General features: G+C 50.8%; 2 protein-coding genes across 3 annotated transcripts in view; one reads left to right on the plus strand and one right to left on the minus strand.

Moving 5' to 3' along the window:
- Positions 1-18819, plus strand: part of GALNT14 (polypeptide N-acetylgalactosaminyltransferase 14) — a 322644-nt gene that overhangs the window by 177185 nt on the left and 126640 nt on the right. The window lies entirely within an intron of this gene.
- On the minus strand, positions 9555-11633 carry LOC134397469 (uncharacterized). Its single transcript, XM_063124155.1, has 2 exons — positions 10673-11633; positions 9555-10546 (listed from the first exon to the last, which is right to left on the minus strand). Exons 1-2 carry the CDS (start codon positions 11066-11068, stop codon positions 9842-9844), a joined length of 1101 nt encoding a protein of 366 aa, XP_062980225.1. The 5' UTR covers positions 11069-11633; the 3' UTR covers positions 9555-9841.

Genomic DNA, 18819 nt, shown 5'->3' on the forward strand with positions numbered 1-18819 from the left:
GAGCTCCACTGCTGCTGGTGGAAGCTTCTACTCCAGCCTTCTCCAACCTGGTGCCCTCCAGATCTATTGGATGGAACACCCCCACCCCCTGTACACTGGAAGCCCAGCCAGTCAACAGGAGTATTAGTTTAACTGAAATAAAGAGCCTGTCTGACTCAGGTGTAGAAGCTTTCTCACGATGCCAGCCCGCCCAGCAGCACTTTCACACTCTGGAAATGTGGGTGATTGACTTCTATGAGTCTGAGCAGAAATACACTCCCTCTCCGCCCCCCACCCCTGGCCAGAATCAGCAGCTACTTAGTGTTTCCCACTCTCCTGAACACTGTGATTGGAGGAGAACACGGTCACGGACAGCATTGTGGCAATTCTTAATTGGTTAGCCACAGATGTCAATATCAAAGCTACCCCTCACCCCACTCAGCATCTTCCAAATATGGAGATATTCAATTGATACACACACACACACACACACACACACACACACACACACACACCATTGACACCTGAAAAGCTAGATGCCCCGATTGGGCACACCTCCACTCCGAAATTATTTGATGGGTTTGGAAGCGGCCATTCTCCACTCTGGAAGATAGAATGCTCCGTGGATGTTCACAGTTACCGGATCTTTCTGGGGTGGAGAGCACTCCCCTATCTGTTAGTACTTGTTTATGGTTTTTATGGATTTCTATGGTTTTGCTTACTGGTAAGTGAAAGTGGACCTCCTACTTCCAGGCCACAAAGGTGGTAGGTATTTCTGCTATTTTCAGGGGCAGGGACAATTTTAAGGGTTGGAGTGGGCCTAAAACACATGAATTCTCTTACTGGGCTAGCAGCTGCCATATTTATTTCCCCAGAACAGTGCCAGGTTATGACATGACATCATTCCAAGGGGCATTCTGAGAGAAAATTGGTTGCCCCTGTTGCTTGCTGTCATTTTAATGTCAGCCACCACTGTGAAACAACCATTTTCCCCCTCTCCATAATGTTCCTCACATTGCAATGAACCATTGTTTTAGGCATTCTGGGGCAAATATGTCAGCCATCAGTTTGGGAGCATTGAAGAATGGGCCCCAAAATGTGGAACCACCCCCAAGATGTGGAACATGGGAGGCACTCCCACCCCTCTTTTGCCTCAAACAACCCTCTTCCAAAAGTCAAGATGGGGTTGGGCCTAACCCTGCCAACTTTAACACACATACACACACACACCTTGGTGCAGAGTGAGGCATGGAGTTCTGTCCTCTCTCTTCATGGAGAAAGGGACTTGGCCTACGCTTGCAGAAGCCAACTCCTGCAACACCAGCAGAGTGGGGCTCCTTCCGACACCACTTAAGAACATAAGAAGAGCCATGCCGGATCAGTCCAAGAGTCCATCTAGTCCTGTACTCTCTTCACACAGTGGCCAACCAGCTGTCAACCAGGAGCTTGTGTCTCAATTGAGGTGCAAGTAGTGCTGAAAGTGATGCAGGAGAACCTTGTGCCACTCACCCCCAGAGGGCGAGGCTTGGGGAGGGTGGCATGCGGAAGGTGCTCAACACTTCACGGATGAGATTGGCCACCAGTGTGGGCTGAATTAGGCTCGTAGGCTGGAGGTTGCCATTTCCTGTTTTATAGAGTAGAAGGATAACAATCCCCCTCTATGTTTTTTTCATGACACATCACTGTTTTGGATGTGCTTCTGTCCTGACTGGATGGTGGAAAGACCAGAGCAGTGACTCACACAGAGGCACAACAGGCAGTCTCCTTTGTTGTTCCATTGCACTGGGGAAAACCGAATTAATTAATCCCAAAGTAGAGCGACACCAGAATAACCCACTCCCCAGCAAAGGATGAATGGAAAGAGACAAGGCCTGAGCAGCGAATTATGCAGAGTTGTAACAGACAACCTCCTTTGTTTATGGCTGCTTTGGACTCACAGAAGTCATTATTTCATTCATACATCTCATGAAGCACATTAGCCATTCTATCATGGCACACAGTTTTGGATTTATTGATCTAGTACAACCTTGACTGTAGGACAGGAGTAGCCATATACCAGTCCTGCTACATGTTTCATCATTGGGATGTTGTATAAAGTGACATTCTGATAGCATTGCCTTCTTCCTCAGAAGCCACCTCAGGTTCTTTGGAATGAGAACCATGAACAAGGTCTATTGCCAATACTCTGAAGCCAACCCCATCATGCAAATGTGTGCTGGCTACTGCTGGTAACAATACACAAGCTATATGTCCTCGGTCCCTGCTTACCAGGGCCCTGTCATAGTGCATGTCTCATGAGAGAAGATGGAGAGAGAAGATATGTATGGCCAACAGTGGGCTAAGGTGTCTGCCATTGCTTGGCCTTTCTGTATCCCAGGACCCACCCAAGTAGCTAATCAACTGTATGTGGATATTTGGGAGGGGCGGAACATTTGAGTGGACTGGAGACGGAACTTCAAAAATTGTGGCCATGCTAAACCCCACATCAATCTATACATAGCTTTTCCCCTCCCCCTCCCTCACTGCCCTATTCCATTCTGCAGGCACAAGCAGTGTATCCATTCCTATGCCACATATCCCCAAAATATCTGAGATTAGGCTGTTGGGTACACAGGATAAGTGGCTTCTCAGTGGTGGTTCCTATGTACTTGAATTCCTCCTTCATGGCCTCTTCCCTCACTATTTTTGGTGGGTTTTTAATTGTTGGTTCTCCCTCCCTCCCTCAGATTAGATAGTAAAAGCTGGTTCTTGTTATTACGTTTCTTTATTTTTTTATTAATACTTCTCTTTTATTTTGCTCTATATTTTAATGGCTATTTTATAAACTTTAAAATGGCTTTGGGACCCACTTTGGAGACCTTCAGGCCAGAAAAGTGGCAAAGAAATATCAAGCTCAATAAATAAGATAAATAAATCAAATATTTCCTTCTGTCTTCAGCTACATCATCTCTCTTTTGTAGCTGAACTTGTCGCTCTTTCAAGCTGCTTTCCGAAGTGGCATTAAGATCATTTAAAAAGAACACCCTGTAACACCTTTTTCAAACTTGTGAATATGTTTAATGTGGCATGCAATACAGGAATAGCTATTTTAAATTCAAATGATAGTGCCTAGAATTTGTAGCTATTTAATTCTAATGATATGGTGCTGTTCTCTTTCTGCAAACTGTCTCGAAGATATGCATTATAGGTCATGGATTGCCATCTTTATTATAAAAAGAGGATTCGTGCTCTTCTCACTTCAGCATGGCCTCTCCCCAAGTGGAAAACAGTGGGTGTGGCATTTCTAAGAATACAGAGGCATGATTATCTATCAGAAGAGTCACTGTGTGGTAGTACAAGTATGAGCAGACTTTAAGCTCATGCAGCTTCCTTTGCTTTTTACTAGAAACCCAAAGTTCTAAAAAACGATCTGGGGCAAAATAGTGGCTCAGGGAGTCGGGGCCATTACTCCATGCACACAATGAACTCTACAAGTACAAAGTGGGCGCCATACTTCAAGAAGCATTCAGACAAGCTGGAGGGGGTTCAGAGGAGGGCAACGAGGATGATCAGAGGTCTGGAAACAAAGGTCTATGAGGAGGGACTGAAAGAACTGGGCATGTTTAGCCTGGAGAAGAGAAGACTGACATGCTAGCACTCTTCAAATACTTGAAAGGTTGTTCTTGATCATCCCAGAGTACAGGACAAGGAACAATGGGGTCAAGTTACAGGAAGCCAGATTCCGGCTGGACATCAGGAAAGACTTTCTGACTGTTAGAGCAGTACAACAATGAAACCACTTATCTAGGGAGGCCGTGGGCACTCCCACACTAGAAGCCTTCAGTATGCAGCTGGACAACCATGGGCGTTACTAGACGAGGCTCTAGCGCGCGTTACCTTCCGCAGCCACGTCGAGGCTTCCAGATGACGTTCACGAGGATCCGCCGTTATCCTGCGGTGAAGCCTCTTTCTCCCGACTTTAAAAAAGTGAGTTGTAGTGCGCCTTTTCCTGCTGTCCCGCGGTAATTTGGAGTACGTGTGGGAGGATGTGAGGTCACTGCGGTCGGCACTGGTCAGGAAAAGGCGTGCTAAGGGGGAGTGGTCAGCGGCTTCGGTCAAGCCGCCTCCGCCATTTGCGCGCAGTCCGGCAGCTGGGGCAGCGCGGCGGAGCGGCTTTTTTTTTTTATTTCCCCAGTGACAGTTTGCGCAGGAACGGAGGACCGGAAAAGTGGCTGGTGACTCCTTGCGGTGGGCAGCTACCGTGGCCGCATAATGGCGGTGCTGTACGCTGCCTGTTAGTGTGGGTACCAGGCTGGCAGAGGGCAGAGCTGTTTGTGGGCTGCTGCCATGGCTACGGCCAGATGTGGGTTGGCTCCTTGGGATGGGGCAGAGGGCACAGAGGCGGTCATCGCCGCCGACACCTCAGAGGCATGATGGGAGATGTAGGCACAGAGTGGCCATGCAGAGTGCCCATGCAGATGTAGGGTCAGGAAAAGGCGTGCTTAGGGGAGTGGCCAGCGGCTTCGGTCAAGCCGCCTCCACCATTTGCGCGCAGTCCGCCAGCTGGGGCAGCGCGGCGGAGCGGCTATTTTATTCCCATAACTACATTTCGCGCAGGACCGGAGGACCGGAAAAGTGGCTGGTGAGCTACTGTGGGTGTGGGTGGGCAGCCAGCTGGAGGGAACCGGCTGCCAGAGGGCAGCAAGCGAGGGTGGGCGGTCATCTTCCAGCGGCCACCCGGCAGCAGGTGAGGGAAGCCCCTTTAAAATGGTTCACTGCACTCCCCTGCCCTTCCGATGCGGAAAGTAACGAGCCCCGTTCTCTCTGCTTAGCCCCTGAATAGGTATCAGGCATGGGGCCAAAAGGGCGGGGCGTGACATGGAGACACCATGAGATCCTAGATGTGCTGGACATTTGGGGAGAAGAAAGGATTCAGCAGCAGCTGAGGGCTAGCCACCGCAACTTTAATGTGTTTGAAGAAGTGGCACGGGAGATGGCCAGGAGAGGCCATAACCGAACCGCCAAAGAGTGTCGCACTAAAACCAAGAGCTTGCGGTCAGAGTACCGGCGTGTAAGGAACCATAATGAGAGGTCAGGCAACAATGCCACCACGTGCCCCTACTATGAGAAATTACATTCCATTCTCCGTGGGGATACCACGACGCGCCCCAAACGCGTGGCAGGCAGTCTGACAATTACTCGGACACAGTCCACACGTGTAACTTCCCGAGCCACTCAGCCACCACCCTCTCTTCCTGTGGGCTCCCAGGACATGTGTGAGGACGCCAGCGAAACCACCTCACTCAGCAGGGATGTGGACGAAGACACATCAGCTGGTGAGTGTGCCCGTCTGCCTCCCCAAGCCCACCCCTACACCTCCCCACCAACTTCGGCAATGGGACTGCAGAGCCACCCCAAAGGCTTGCTGGTAGGGGGCGGGAGGTGGGGGCACCAGCACAGCATCCCATGCCAGTGGGAATCCTCTCTTCTCCACGCAAAATGCCTGGAGGAGGGGGGCCTGGAAGGGCTGCATTTGAGGCCCCTGCATCTCTGGGGAGGGGAAGCTGCCCTTCCCCCTACCTCCAATGCTTTCTCCTACATGCCACCAGATGATGAAGAATCCAGTAATGTAGCTGCAGACTCTGACAGCGAAGCAGGTGAAGGCACCAGCAGCCAGACTGGACGGAACTGTGAGTATGTGCCCACCATACAGCATCCCCACAACCATGGGCATTGATCCTTGGTAGAGGGTGGACTGGCAAATGGTGAGGTATGAGTGTGACATAGGCCTGACTTTGCCTTGACAGGCCCCCCACAACCCACTGAAGGTGGCTCCAGGGACAGCCCAGATAGAGGACGTGCTCCTGGTGAGTACTCTGCACTCCTCAGGTGTGCATGTGTGCTCCTGCAACCACTCAGACATGCTGGGGACATGGCAGCACTAACACACAGGTGTGTGGCCAGATGTAGGTAGGCAAGGATCTACACGGCACCCTGGCAGGTGCCCTGTGCTGAATGCCCTGAATGGGGGAAGGTGCAGTTAGTGTGGTGGGTGGGTGTGATTGAACTGCCTTCAGTCCATCACACCAACAGGAGGGGAGCAGTGGGGGAAGATCTTGGGAAGGAGCCTGCAATTCCCCAGATGCACCAAGGTCGATGCTGTGGGAGTGGGAGTGGGAGTCAGCATTCCTCAGCCATGGGAACGGCTCTCACAGATAACAGAACAGCAGAAGTCTGGGGCTGGAATGCAATGTTGTGAGTTAGCCACCCACCAGCACCACTGCCAGCTGCTTAGTTGCTAAGGGCAGTTCTAGGCGCACAACCACACCCTTTCGCTGCCAGGCAGGAAGGGGCACTTCACCTGCTGTGCCCTCTTGTGCAATTGGGCGGCTAGATGTGCAGCAGTGTGCTTGCCTAAGGTGGTGGTGTATCTGTATGGCACTGCACACTCCACCTGATCCTCACCTCCCCTGTTCAGTGCTGCCGCATGTGTCTGAATAGCCAACCTTCTCCACACAGATCCAGGGGTGGCAAACCCCAGGGCCACCCTGTCACCTGCCTCTCGCCTTGCAGAGATTCGCAACCGTCGCTCCCAGAGGAGAGGAGGAGATGCTGCTCTGGAGATCATGCGCCAGGCAGCAGCAGACAACGCCCGCATCCTCCAAATCCTTGAGCGTGACTCTGACAACTTCAGCGAATATCTGGACATCGCAAGGCAGCAACTCCAAGTAGATGCTGAAAATGCGGCAGCAATGGTGCGCTGTGTGGATAGGGTAGCCACCTGTCTGGAGGAGCTGGTCGGTGGCATGCGTGGTCTGAGGACTGGCCCCCCTAGGCATAGGGATCGCCCTGTGAGGGCACTGCCTCTTACTGGCCCACAAACTGGTGGAGTGAGAGGCAGGGACCCAGCGGAACACTTACTCCCTGGCCCACTCTGGGAGGAGGCTCCCGAACCCCCACCCCAGAGGGAGGAGACCCCATCCCCACCCCAGAGGGAGGATACCCCATCCCCACCCCAGAGGGAGGACACCCCATCCCCACCCCAGAGGGAGGACACCCCATCCCCACCCCAGAGGGAGGACACCCCATCCCCACCCCAGAGGGAGGACACCCCATCCCCACCCCAGGAGCAACCTCTTTGTGCCCCATCCCAGGGGGGGAAAGGCAGGGCAAAAGGCAAGGCAGCCCCACCGGCTGTGGGGCCTGAGACCAGGGCCAAGGCAGCCCCACCGGCTGGGGGGGCTCAGACCAGGGCCAAGGCAGCCCCACCGGCTGTGGGGCCTGAGACCAGGGCCAAGGCAGCCCCACCGGCTGGGGGGCCTCACGGCAAGGGTAAGGCAGCCCCACCAGCTGGGGGGCCTGAGACCAGGGCCAAGGCAGCCCCACCGGCTGGGGGGGCTCAGACCAGGGCCAAGGCAGCCCCACCGGCTGTGGGGCCTGAGACCAGGGCCAAGGCAGCCCCACCGGCTGTGGGGCCTGAGACCAGGGCCAAGGCAGCCCCACCGGCTGGGGGGACTCACGGCAAGGGTAAGGCAGCCCCACCGGCTGTGGGGCCTGAGACCAGGGCCAAGGCAGCCCCAGCAGCGGTGGGGGGGAATGGAAAGGCCAGGAGCAGGCACCTGGAGCCTGCAGCACCTCCCCCTGCAGTGCGTGGGGAACCACACAGCCCACCTGCCAAGCAGCAGCGCAGGGAGTGGCCGAAGCGTAATCCCAAGGAGCGCCAGCCCTACTCCCCATGAAGGGGGGAAGGTAGTATTGAGTGTGGGGTGGAGTGGGGTGGGGTGGGGTGGCTCACCATTCCTCCTACTCCTGCCAGGGACCCTGGCCAAGCACTGCATAGAAGCGCACACACACCTTTAAGCAAAATATATTAGATTTATTTTTTTTTATAAACATTAGAAAATTTGTACTATTTTTTAACAACAACAAAGAAAAGCTTTATTTTTATGAAAACCATTACTTTCTAAAACAGTAATAAAAAAATAAAAACGCCACAGTCAGGGGCCTTGCTGGTCGTGAGCATCCTGCCTGCAGGATGTCTTGATGGCCCGGACGTCCCGCTCCAGGCGGGTGACCCTCCGTTCCAAGGAGCGCACTGCGAAAGGAAAGATGGTATTAGTGATGTATGCTGCAGCACCCCCCCATGAGCACACCAAACACTAGAGTCACTACTTACTTGTTCTGCGCACCGCCCCCTCTAAGCGGCTGAACGACCGCACGAGGTCTGGCGTCACAGCCACAGCAGCTCCATCACCTGTCACAGAAAAGAAGGGGTGTTGAGGAGGTGAGGGATGGGAGTGGGGAGTGCACAACCAGAACTGTAGTGAGGGAGTGGGTGGGCAGGTGGAATGGTGCACAACCTGGCAGGGAGGAGGCCACATACGTGTTCATTTGGATGCCACTAGACTGATGTGCACCACTCCCTCTCCAATGAATGCAGCCTCTTCCCCAAGCCCCCAAACAGAAGGTGCGTGGAACCAGCACCAACCCCTGCTTGTGGTAGGGCTGTGGACTTACCAGGTGGTGCGGTGGGTGGGCTGCAGGGAGGTTGCTCTGGGGGGGCCGCCTCAGGAGGGGGGCCTCCCTCCCCACTGCCCTCCTCTGCTGGGTGCTGCTCCTCCTCAGCTGGGTGCTGCTCCTCCTCAGCTGCAACAGGCTCCTCCTGGCACACAGCCCGGAGGCGGGCACGTTGAAGCCCTGTGAAGGTAATAGGCAGGTATGCATCAGTTAGTGGGCCAGGACATTCATTGCGCAATGAGATGCCACATTGGAACCCACATTACATGGGCATGGTAAGCAGTTCTAGGGGCCACTGCCTACATGGAACCAGGATGGGGGATGGGCTTTGCACCTGGCTGCCAACATGCATTATACATGGGCTGGGATGGAGAAATGACAAGTTGGCTAAGGCACTGGCATGAGGCTGAGTGCAACCACCACACAGAGGGGCAGGCAATGATTATAGCAGGTGGTGCAGGGCAGCTTCAGCATGGCTGCAGTGTTGGGGGATGGGGCACAGTGATACAAAGGGTACTTACTTGTTGGCCGGCGCTCCTCCCACGAGGGTCGCCCAGCCCGATCCCACAACTCGTGCAGGAGGGTGTAGAAGGGGGGCTGGGCTCTCCTAGGAGGGCTACCCCGGTAGCACTCCAGAGCCTCAAAGAAGGCCGCCTTTAGGCCTTTGAACTTGCTCCGGCACTGCTCAGCAGTGCGGGAGTAGCCCGCGATGGAGAGGCTCCTTGCAGCCCTCCTGAAAATATCAATAGTCTGGAGGCTGGAGCTCCTCATGAGGCGCTCCGACCTTCCAGACTGCAGGAGGAGCTCAAGGAGCATCTCCATCTCGGGCTCCTGCCAGTAGGCGACCCTCCGAGGCTCCATCTTGACCGGGGTAGGCCTGACGTACGCGCCCCCTGTTGACGTTTTTCGGAACTGCGTACATGCGCAAAGAAGCGGCCGATGCCAATAAGCACGGTTTGCCCTTCGGAGACATACGCTCCCCCTGTTGACGTTTTCCGAGATTGCGGACGTCCGCAAATAAGCGGACGATGGTGATAAGCACGGTTTGCCCTTCGGGCTACATTTAGGATGATTTCACGTTGCGCAGTTTGACTGGAGTTTATTATTATTACTAATTTATATAGCACCATCACTGTAGATGGTGCTGTACAGAGTAAACAGTAAATAACATGCATGTGGGCGTACATAGCATATATATTATTGCATACATGTGGGCGTACATAGCATATATATTATTGCATACATGTGGGCGTACATAGCCTAGAGTTGATTGCACACAAGTGGGCATACGGCTGTTACTCTGGGGTAAAGGACTGGAAGGACTGCACAGGGGAAGAAGCACAGTCCAATTTTATGAGGCAGGCTGTCAGCGGCGGTTAGCCCACAGGAACTCTCTGACAGCATCCCGCACCTTGTGCCCTTCCCGGGTGTGGCGATTGGCGTCATTGACGTAGGGCTCGCCCAGAGTAGCCAGCTCAACAGAATTGTGCTCCGCCGCCTCCACGAGCATGGCGTGCCCCTTGGTTTCGCAGATGTTGTGCAGGATGACGCAAGCACTGATGACCGAAGGGATGTTTTCTTCGGCCAGCTCCAGGCGCACGCCTATGCTCCGCCACCTCCCCTTGAGGCGGCCGAACGCCTGCTCCACCACAAGGCGTGCTCGCCTAAGACAGCGGTTGAAGTGGGCTTGCTGTGGAGTGAGTGCCCCACCATAGGGTTTCATCAACCACTCACGCAAAGGGTACGCGCCATCCGCAATAATGAGGGGTGGAATCTGCTGGCCGTGCAATCTGATTGTTGGATGGGTAGGCACGAAGACACCTGCATCCATCGTCTCACAGAGGCCTGAGTTGGCAAAGACATAGGCATCATGGTTCTTGCCGCTCCATCCTATTTCCACATTGATGAACCGCCCCTTGTGGTCGCAGGTCCCCTGCAGAATCATGGAGTACTCATCCTTCCTGTTTATGTATTCTGAGGCTTGGTGTATCGGAGCTTGGAGAGGAATATGGCTGCCATCCACCGCGCCCACACAATGAGGGAACCCCAGCTCCCCAAAACCATGCATGATCTGTGGGGCAGAAAACACAAAGGGCATATTAGTGACAGCGCCATTGTTCCGAAGTTGCGGACCTCCGCAAAAGTGAGTGCCTGTTCCCAGCGCATTCCCCCACCCCATCCCCCATCCCCCACTCACCTCTGCCACGTTCCCAATCTTGACTGTACGAGATAGGAGGGTCACTTCCATGGCAAAGCACACCTCCAGGACTATTTGTGCCGCCGTAGAGCAGCCTACCCCGAACTGCTCTGCTGTGGTCCTGTAGACGCAAGGGGTAGCCAGCCTCCATAGGGTGATGGCTAGGCGTTTCTCCACTGGGATAGGTCTACGCATGACAGTCAACCTCCTGTCCAGATGCGGCCGCAACTCCTCCACGATTTCAAAAAAGGTGCCCCTGCTCATGCGGAAATGGCTCAGCCATTGCTCATCGTCCCACTCCTTCAGGACAAAGTTCTCCCACCAGTCCTTGCTCCTCGGCCGGACCCAGAAGCGGCGGCGTGTCTCGCGGACGTAGTCGCCATACGCGGCCAGCATGGCTAGCCTCGTTCGGCAGAGGGCGGCCCGCAGCTTGCTGCGGCGGAGTAGCCACCTCCCCAGTTATTCCCGCAACTGCCGCCGCCTGGCAGCCACCTGTGCACGGAGGCGCTGATACTCCGACAGAAGCAAGATCAGCATGGCTATGGCCGCGCAAAGATCGTCACGGTCCTCGTCAGGGAGCATAGTTGCCCTCTCTTGGCTATCGTTTCCCGCACAGACGCGCACACACAGCCACCTCTGCTGCCCTGATATGCTGCATCCGGACAATGCGCTTCCGCTGGCGCAGCTGTTTCTGCCAGATGTGGGTTGGCTCCTTGGGATGGGGCACAGGGCACAGAGGCGGTCATCGCCGCCGACACCTCAGAGGCATGATGGGAGATGTAGGCACAGTGGCCATGCAGACGATTGACCTCGGGTCATATGACACCCGCCACGACCCCCATCAGGAAGTGAGCGCATCAATGTTGACCCTCAACAGCACCAGCAGCACTTCAGCTGGCACTGGCACTGCCGCCGCTGCCGCCGCCAGGGCCGGCGGCGGCATCGCTGACGGCTGCGCAAGTTTGCGGTCTTTCGGACGTGCGCAAACCGTGCAGCGAGCGAAAAAAAAAACCGCGGCAATCAGGCCGGTGTGGCTGCGCAACCGTGCTCGCGGCGGCAGCAGCACAACCGGCGCAAACTTCCGCCATAAATCGAAGGCAGGTGTGGATCATGAGGCGTCACGGCTGAACGGGAAAAGCCGCTTTCACCGCTCCTCAACGACGGAACACCCGGTACGTCTAGCAACGCCCCATCTGTCAGGTATGCTTTAAGGTGGATTCTTGCATTGAGCAGGGGGTTGGACTCAGTGGCCTGATAGGACCCTTCCAACTCAACTATTCTATGATTCTATGAAACTTACATATGAACTTAAAACCCCATTGACACCATGGGGGTGTCTGTACTTTCTGTTAACTCTGTAGTGGGTGCACAGTGGCACTGCGTTGTTTAAATGATTCAGCCGCCAACTCGCAGCCACATCAGGTTTCTGAATATGCTGGGGGTGTTTAAAATAAATAAAAAGAAGACCCCTCAACAACTGGCTACATTTCAAAAGGTATGTAGAAACCTTGTCCCCCTCCCCAGGGAGAAAATCCTCCAAATTTTTCACCTCTCCAAGCCTCTTTTGCCCAAGTTTTCATTCCCCCCCCCAGAAATGCCATTGTTTACTAAACAATGGTGCAAATCCAACTAGTAAAGTGAGTAATCCATGCTTAATTTACAACTGAATATAATATCATTTACACTTTTGTTTTATTTTATCAGCCAGGCCTTGCATCTTTTTGTCACATTGTATACATTTTGCATACTTTCCCTTCCTTTTTTCTTTTCCTTTTTCACCTATGGAGGAAATGTCTTTAAAAGTTTCCCATATAGGGTCCTTCTTACAGTCAGCACCCATCATAGTTTTTGAGATAAAGTAGGACTATAGGAACCTGTGCTCTGGAAATGTTTTATCTTTTCTTCTTTCTAGCAGTGGGCCTTTCTGTTTCACTCTGCCTCAGTCCAACCCCACCCTCACAAAAACAAATTAGCAACTAAAGTGAAATGCCTGTTAGATAGAAGGAAGGTGTTATAGTTACTAGGCAGATAGTTTATTTTCATGAGGTGCAAATGAAATGCGTATGGTTGGTAGAAAGTGTGTAAATATCCGTATCTGAGATAAGCTTAAATTGGCTTTTTTATTTACATAGAAAAATTTTCCTTCAACACAATGCATCTGGTAGAGGTCAGTTTAGAGACTTACTGTAGGACTAACACATTTCTATCCATATTATTTAACATCAATCTAATTATTGTTTAATAGAAATTTAGCTTTTACATTTCCTAAACAAAAATTAAAAAATAACATCTGAATCAAAATTTAAAACCCAATTTTTACATTAAAACAATTTTTTTAATCCATTGTGCATTTTTCCCAGTGTATAATGCTGTAACTGGGTGAGAGGAAACCTGGGCTCAGATTCTTGCTGGGTGACTGGGTGAAGCTCACTGGGTGACTTTGGGCACTCACTCTCAGCCTAACCTACATCACGGGGTTGTTGTAAGGGTAAAATGGAGAAAAGTCCTATGAACATTGCTCTGAGTTCCTTAACAGACAAGCAGGAGGGTGTCGATATTTTTTTGAACACAAGCTGGACATTATCATCGAGCTTCGGAAAATTCAAGCACCAATTTATGTGCCTCAAGAGAACAGCCCTTATGGTGCACATCTGTTGTCTGAGGCAATAACCAGGAGACCAATGAGGATCAAATTCTCGTGCAAGTCACACCCACATCCTAGAGAAGCGATTCAGCTCACCCCTGTCTGCTTCTAAAGCTGGACACAGGCTATCGTTGTTAGGAGAACCAAAACCAATATGAGAGGACATCACTGTTGATAATGTTCAATAGACTAGTTTCTCTTGTCTCACAGTTATCTCTGGTCAAATGGGCTTTGCAACTCTTTGAAACATGTCAAAAAGTGAAACAGTGGCCATAACAGGATGACTGTGCGTATCAGAGGCACTAATGACTATGCAATGCCACCTTCAACTCTCTAATAATGCTCTTGTCTCTTTCTAGCTAAGGAGAGAAGTTGTGCATCTCAATAAGACCCCAGACATTGCTCCAAATTTTGTGCACGCTATCCCTTCCGCCTCACTTTTCCACGTAGCTTAAGATTCAAATGCCTGGCACACTGTTGGCATTTAATCAATGTTAAATAGCAGTAATCCTGCGACTCACTAGATTGCATGCATGAGTTATACGTGGCACGGTCCTGATGGAAAGCCGCTAAAGAGACCGTTTGGCTGCCAACACTTTTGATTACCAAGGCTTCCCATGAAAGAAAGTGGGGGGGAGTCTGCAAAGGCAGGTCAGAGAATGCATTTGACCTTGAACACGGGGCCTGCAGACTGCTAGATAAAATGCTTGCCAGGCTGTGGCATAGTTCATCCTGCCAATCAGCTCTGTGCAGCTGCCATGTGCTGTTGACATAAGAGATTTATATGGCGGGACAGCATGTCACCTTACAGAAGCCCCAAGAAGCTCGCTGGGAAAAATACGCTGCTCCAGTACTCTCTCAATACTTGTTTGTTTCTATTTCTAGCTCACCCTATTCAGTGTGATCAGAGTAGGGACTGAGGGTGTGTGTGATTTGTTTGGTTTGCATTTTAATGCAAGTTTACCTGACAAACCAATTACACACGGCGAAACGCCGTTCTGCTTTGAACTTTTCTGAATTTTGCGATGCAGTTCTCCAGTCAAAATATGAGAAATGAAATGCATCTTTTAAGGGGAACGTGCACACAAAAATGTACATAATGAGGGAAATGCGCACACACCCCAAAACCCAAACGTATGGATTTTGATGTACATTTTTTTAAAAGATTCTCAAACTGATATGAAAATGAGAAACTGAGAGAAATAGAAATTCACAGATTTGTCCATCTGTAGTTCAGAAAGGTTAATTTACATTGTTGTATTTCCGTCTGGATTTCTGTATTCAAAGGGCTAAGATTTCATTATGTATCTATATGGGGTGAAGATGAATCAAATCACAGAATCATAGAATAGCAGAGTTGGAAGGGGCCTACAAGGCCATCGAGTCCAACCCCCTGCTCAATGCAGGAATCCACCCTAAAGCATCCCTGACAGATGCTTGTCCAGCTGCCTCTTGAAGGCCTCTCGTGTGGGAGAGCCCACAACCTCCAATGGATCAGTTACCTAGGGAGTTTGTGGGCTCTCCCACACTAGAGGCCTTCAAGAGGCAGCTGGACAAGCATCTGTCAGGGAAGCTTTAGGGTGGATTTCTGCATTGAGCAGGGGGTTGGACTCGATGGCCTTGTAGGCCCCTTCCAACTCTGCTATTCTATGATTCTATGATTTGATTCATCTTCACCCCATATAGATACATAGTGAAATCTTAGCCCTTTGAATACAGAAATCCAGACAGAATACAGAAATCTCCACCGTCTTCTTTCCAGTCCCTTTTTTAACCCAAGGAAAACTCCCTTTATTGCTGGCATTTTTGCTATCTATCTTCCACTAGACTTGTTCTTTGCTGCTCTCATAGTTAATCTCCCCCAGCACCAAGCTTAGTAAAGGTGTGAGGTAAAAGGAATTATCCCTGCAAATGGATATATTTTCAAACACTTACATTTTCAAACACTTACAAGCACTTACAACGCTTCCTCAAGTAATTTCAGAAGGATTTACGTGCTCAAAGTTCACACAGGATTGTAGCCTTACATGAAGGGTGTTGGGTCCCAGGCCTAGAAGCCAGATCCAACCCTCCTGGGGTCCCAGTCTGGCCCTGTGAGTTTCCCCAAATGGCCACTCCCATTCCTCTGGTCCCACCCTCTTTCCCACAACCAATGATGGTTTGCCGGCTTCCTGGCCTTTGGGCATTTCCCCCCTCTGCCCCATTTTAAAAGATTGGAAAAGCTCTCATAAGGTGTAGTTACTGGCAGTAAAAATTTTAAGCTTTGCAGGTGGTTTGGTATTTTGGCCCTCCTCGGCAGCCCCATCCCCGATCTTCTCCCCCCCTTCCTCAGCAGCCCCATCCCTGATCTTTGCCCCCCCTTCCTCGGCAGCCCCATCCCCGATCTTTACCCCCCCTCCCTCGGCAGCCCCATCCCCGATCTTTGCCCCCTCCCTTGCCATCGTCGATGTTCGGCTTCCCCCCCTCTCTCCTGGTGGGTCCGGCCTTCCCCCTGCCCCTCTCCCCCCCTCGGGATCTCCCCCTGCCGATGGGCACAGCGCTCAGCGCTGTGGCCAGTCCGCGGCTTTCTGCGGCTACTTGCGAGTAAGCGAGTAGCCGCAAAAAGCCACGGAAGTAGCTAGACGCCTTTTAGCTAGAAGTAGCTAAAAGGCGCGCCATAAGCGACTCATCTGGACGCACAGCAGGGAAACCGGCCCACAAAGCGCGCTAAGGCCTCGTCTAGGAAGGCCCATGGTCTCCAATAGACATTCAGAAAGAACTGCTGGGCTCCTCCAATGCCAGGAGTGTTGAATAGTAGTAGTAGTAATAATAATAATAATAATAATAATAATAATAATAATAATAATAATAATAATAATAGACTCTGAACAACTAACTACACTTCAAAAGAGGATGTGGAAATGCTGCCCCCCTCCTCAAGGAGAAAATTCTCTGAAATCTTCCCCCTCCAAGCAAAAGAGGTAGAAAAAAACAATGCCTCTTTCTCAGGGAGAGAGAAAGTCCTCCAAAATAGGGGGCAGGATTTGGCACAGCACTAGAATTCAGCCCTCAGCAGTTCTCCACTGCTGCCTTCGACACATATGCATTTGCTTCAATTCAAAACAAGTGAATTGCAATGCCTAATTCACTTTTTCTCTCTCTTCTCTTTAACACATCCATCATCTCTGAAGCCTTTCGGTTTGACTCTTGATGTTTGTGCTAATTTTTCATCTGGGTATGGTAAAAACATTGTCCACTGTTTCACTTCTAGGGGAGAGAAATGTTACATTTAGCTTTTATATTTTATATGTAATCCAGACTCTAGCTACGCTTGAGTGCACTGTGTTTCATAATTGCAAAGTCCTTGTCACAACACGATGCTATCTTTTTTTAAACAAGAGAGTTGTTTTATGTGGGGGGAAACATTTCCAGCTCCAGAGAAGGTAAATGGAGTGTTCCACCCCTAAAACACAGAGATTGCCCATCCTGCATTGCAGTTCCTGCATTAAGCACGGGGACAAACTGGAGGATCTTTAAGCTACCTTCCGACTCCATTTCTATGATTTTGTAATCCCCAATGTACCAGAAAAATCCAAGATCCTACTTCCCCTAGATCACAAAGGGAGAAAAAGGATGTTAATGATTTTCTGGAGCATTTGGAATTTGTAAATCTTATTATTTTTAAAAAGACATCTTTTTCCATGGACTTGAGCATATTAATGTGGGTAGACTATCACAGTTACTTGTCTTTGTGGCCTGAACATTGTACATTTTGGATTTTTGAATGCCACTTATTAAAAGTTATGGTGCTATGTGATCATCTGTACGTCAATCAAATTTATGATCATCATGTATAAAAAGGCCAGTTCAGTATGTATCTCTTCTGAACACATTGGGCTTTCAAGGCTAATAGTGGCTCCCCATTGAGTGTATACAGTGTGCAAAAACAGTGGGAAAAGGGTGGAGAGCATAACTAACAAACGTTCTGTGGCTTTAGTGTACAGAAGCAGTCAGATGTGTACTTGCTTTTTATACTAAGTGGGAAGAAGCAGTCACAAGAACACAGGGTCACTTTAACTAATGAAAAGTTGAGGCAACAAGGCAGCCTTGGGTAGAGGAAGGCTGAAATAGGGAGAGGAAGGTTGGAAGTAGATGTACGGATTTTGCGAAATCCATGCCGTGTGTGTAGGGTTGTAATGAGTGCCCAACTGGGTTTGGGAAGCCAACAGATCCCGCCTGGAGTGAGCACAGACCGCCCCCCGAGCACATGCAAGGGCCCGCAAGTGCTCAGACACAGGTCCACCCTGGAAAAGCACACTTTCCAGAACCTCCGGAAAGGTGCAATTCCCACAGACACACTAATGGTGGTAGCCCTTAGCATGGCCAGGGAAAATGCACACTTTCAGGAGGCCCCGGAAAGCTCCCCCGCCCTGAGCCAATGGGGGCCTTTAAGGCCCTCTTAACACAAGGGCACCCTTGCATTAATAGGGCATTTAAGACCCCCATTGGCACAGGGGGAAGGGAAACATGTGTTTTTCGGATTTTATGGAAATTGCACATTTCTCCCCTCCATGTTAATGGCGGGTGGTTGCCGCCATTAGCATGGAGGAGGAAAAGGGCATGTTGTTGCCAAAGTTGGCTTGGCAGGGGCTCGCACAGCCCCACTTGTTGGAGCGGACTATACGAGCAGGGCAGGCCCCGGCTCAGCTTGCCCATTCCTAGAAGTGTGTTTCATGAATTGTCAGGCATCTTTCATACCATTGTCCACTCACTGGCTGAATCAGAATATTTTAAGGTATGCGTGACAGTTTCGCTCCTATTTGCAAAGCAGCAATTGTTTTAATGTGAACTTGCGAAAGTGCTCCCCCCTCCAGAAGACGAAGAATGGTTTGTAAGGCTGCGCGACTCAGGAAAAGCTGGTCTGCTGTGGAATCCTGTAGAAATCCAAACTCGTTCCATTATGGATTTCTCTGACACCCCTAGATGGAAGTAAAGAGAAAGAGAAAGGAAATCGGAGAGCTGCTTGGGAGAAGCTGAGAACTCTGACTGAGAGGCCCTTTCTACACCTAAGGGTTATCCCAGGAAAATGGAGAGATCGTCCCTGCCTGCTCCCAGGATCCCTTGTGTGGCATTTGAATGCACAGGGATGATCCTGGGATATAGGGCTGGTGTAGACATGCCCTAAGATAGAGGCGCCTTCCAACTCTACTATTCTATGATTCTATATAGCTGGGAAAAATGTAGGATATAGGAACACAGTCTTGTCAGGCTTGGCTAGATGTATTTACCCTGGTTATTGTTGTTGTTATTTATTGCCTTCTTGCTCTTATGGTTTTGTTGTGTGTGTGTTTGCACTGTAACTATTCAGATGTTAAAACTCTTTTTCCCTCAGCGTAACATTTTTTCAGTAGACTTTAAAAATATTGTTTGACATTTTGTGGTCTCTTTACTTGTTGGGTTATCCACCCCATGCCTAAAATCCAACCCCCACACTAGCTAAAGTTATTACAGGAGGCTCTGGGTT

This window comes from Elgaria multicarinata, chromosome 4, assembly GCF_023053635.1.
Source record: "Elgaria multicarinata webbii isolate HBS135686 ecotype San Diego chromosome 4, rElgMul1.1.pri, whole genome shotgun sequence".
Classification (NCBI taxonomy): Eukaryota; Metazoa; Chordata; class Lepidosauria; order Squamata; family Anguidae; genus Elgaria; species Elgaria multicarinata.

Bases quoted from the DNA above. Each gene is read 5' to 3' on its own strand.
- LOC134397469 (XM_063124155.1), bottom strand. From the start codon at position 11,068: ATGCTGGCCGCGTATGGCGACTACGTCCGCGAGACACGCCGCCGCTTC. The intron at 10,547-10,672 runs GTGAGTGGGGGA...TCTGCCCCACAG, and splicing joins AGATTGGGAACGTGGCAGAG to ATCATGCATGGTTTTGGGGA.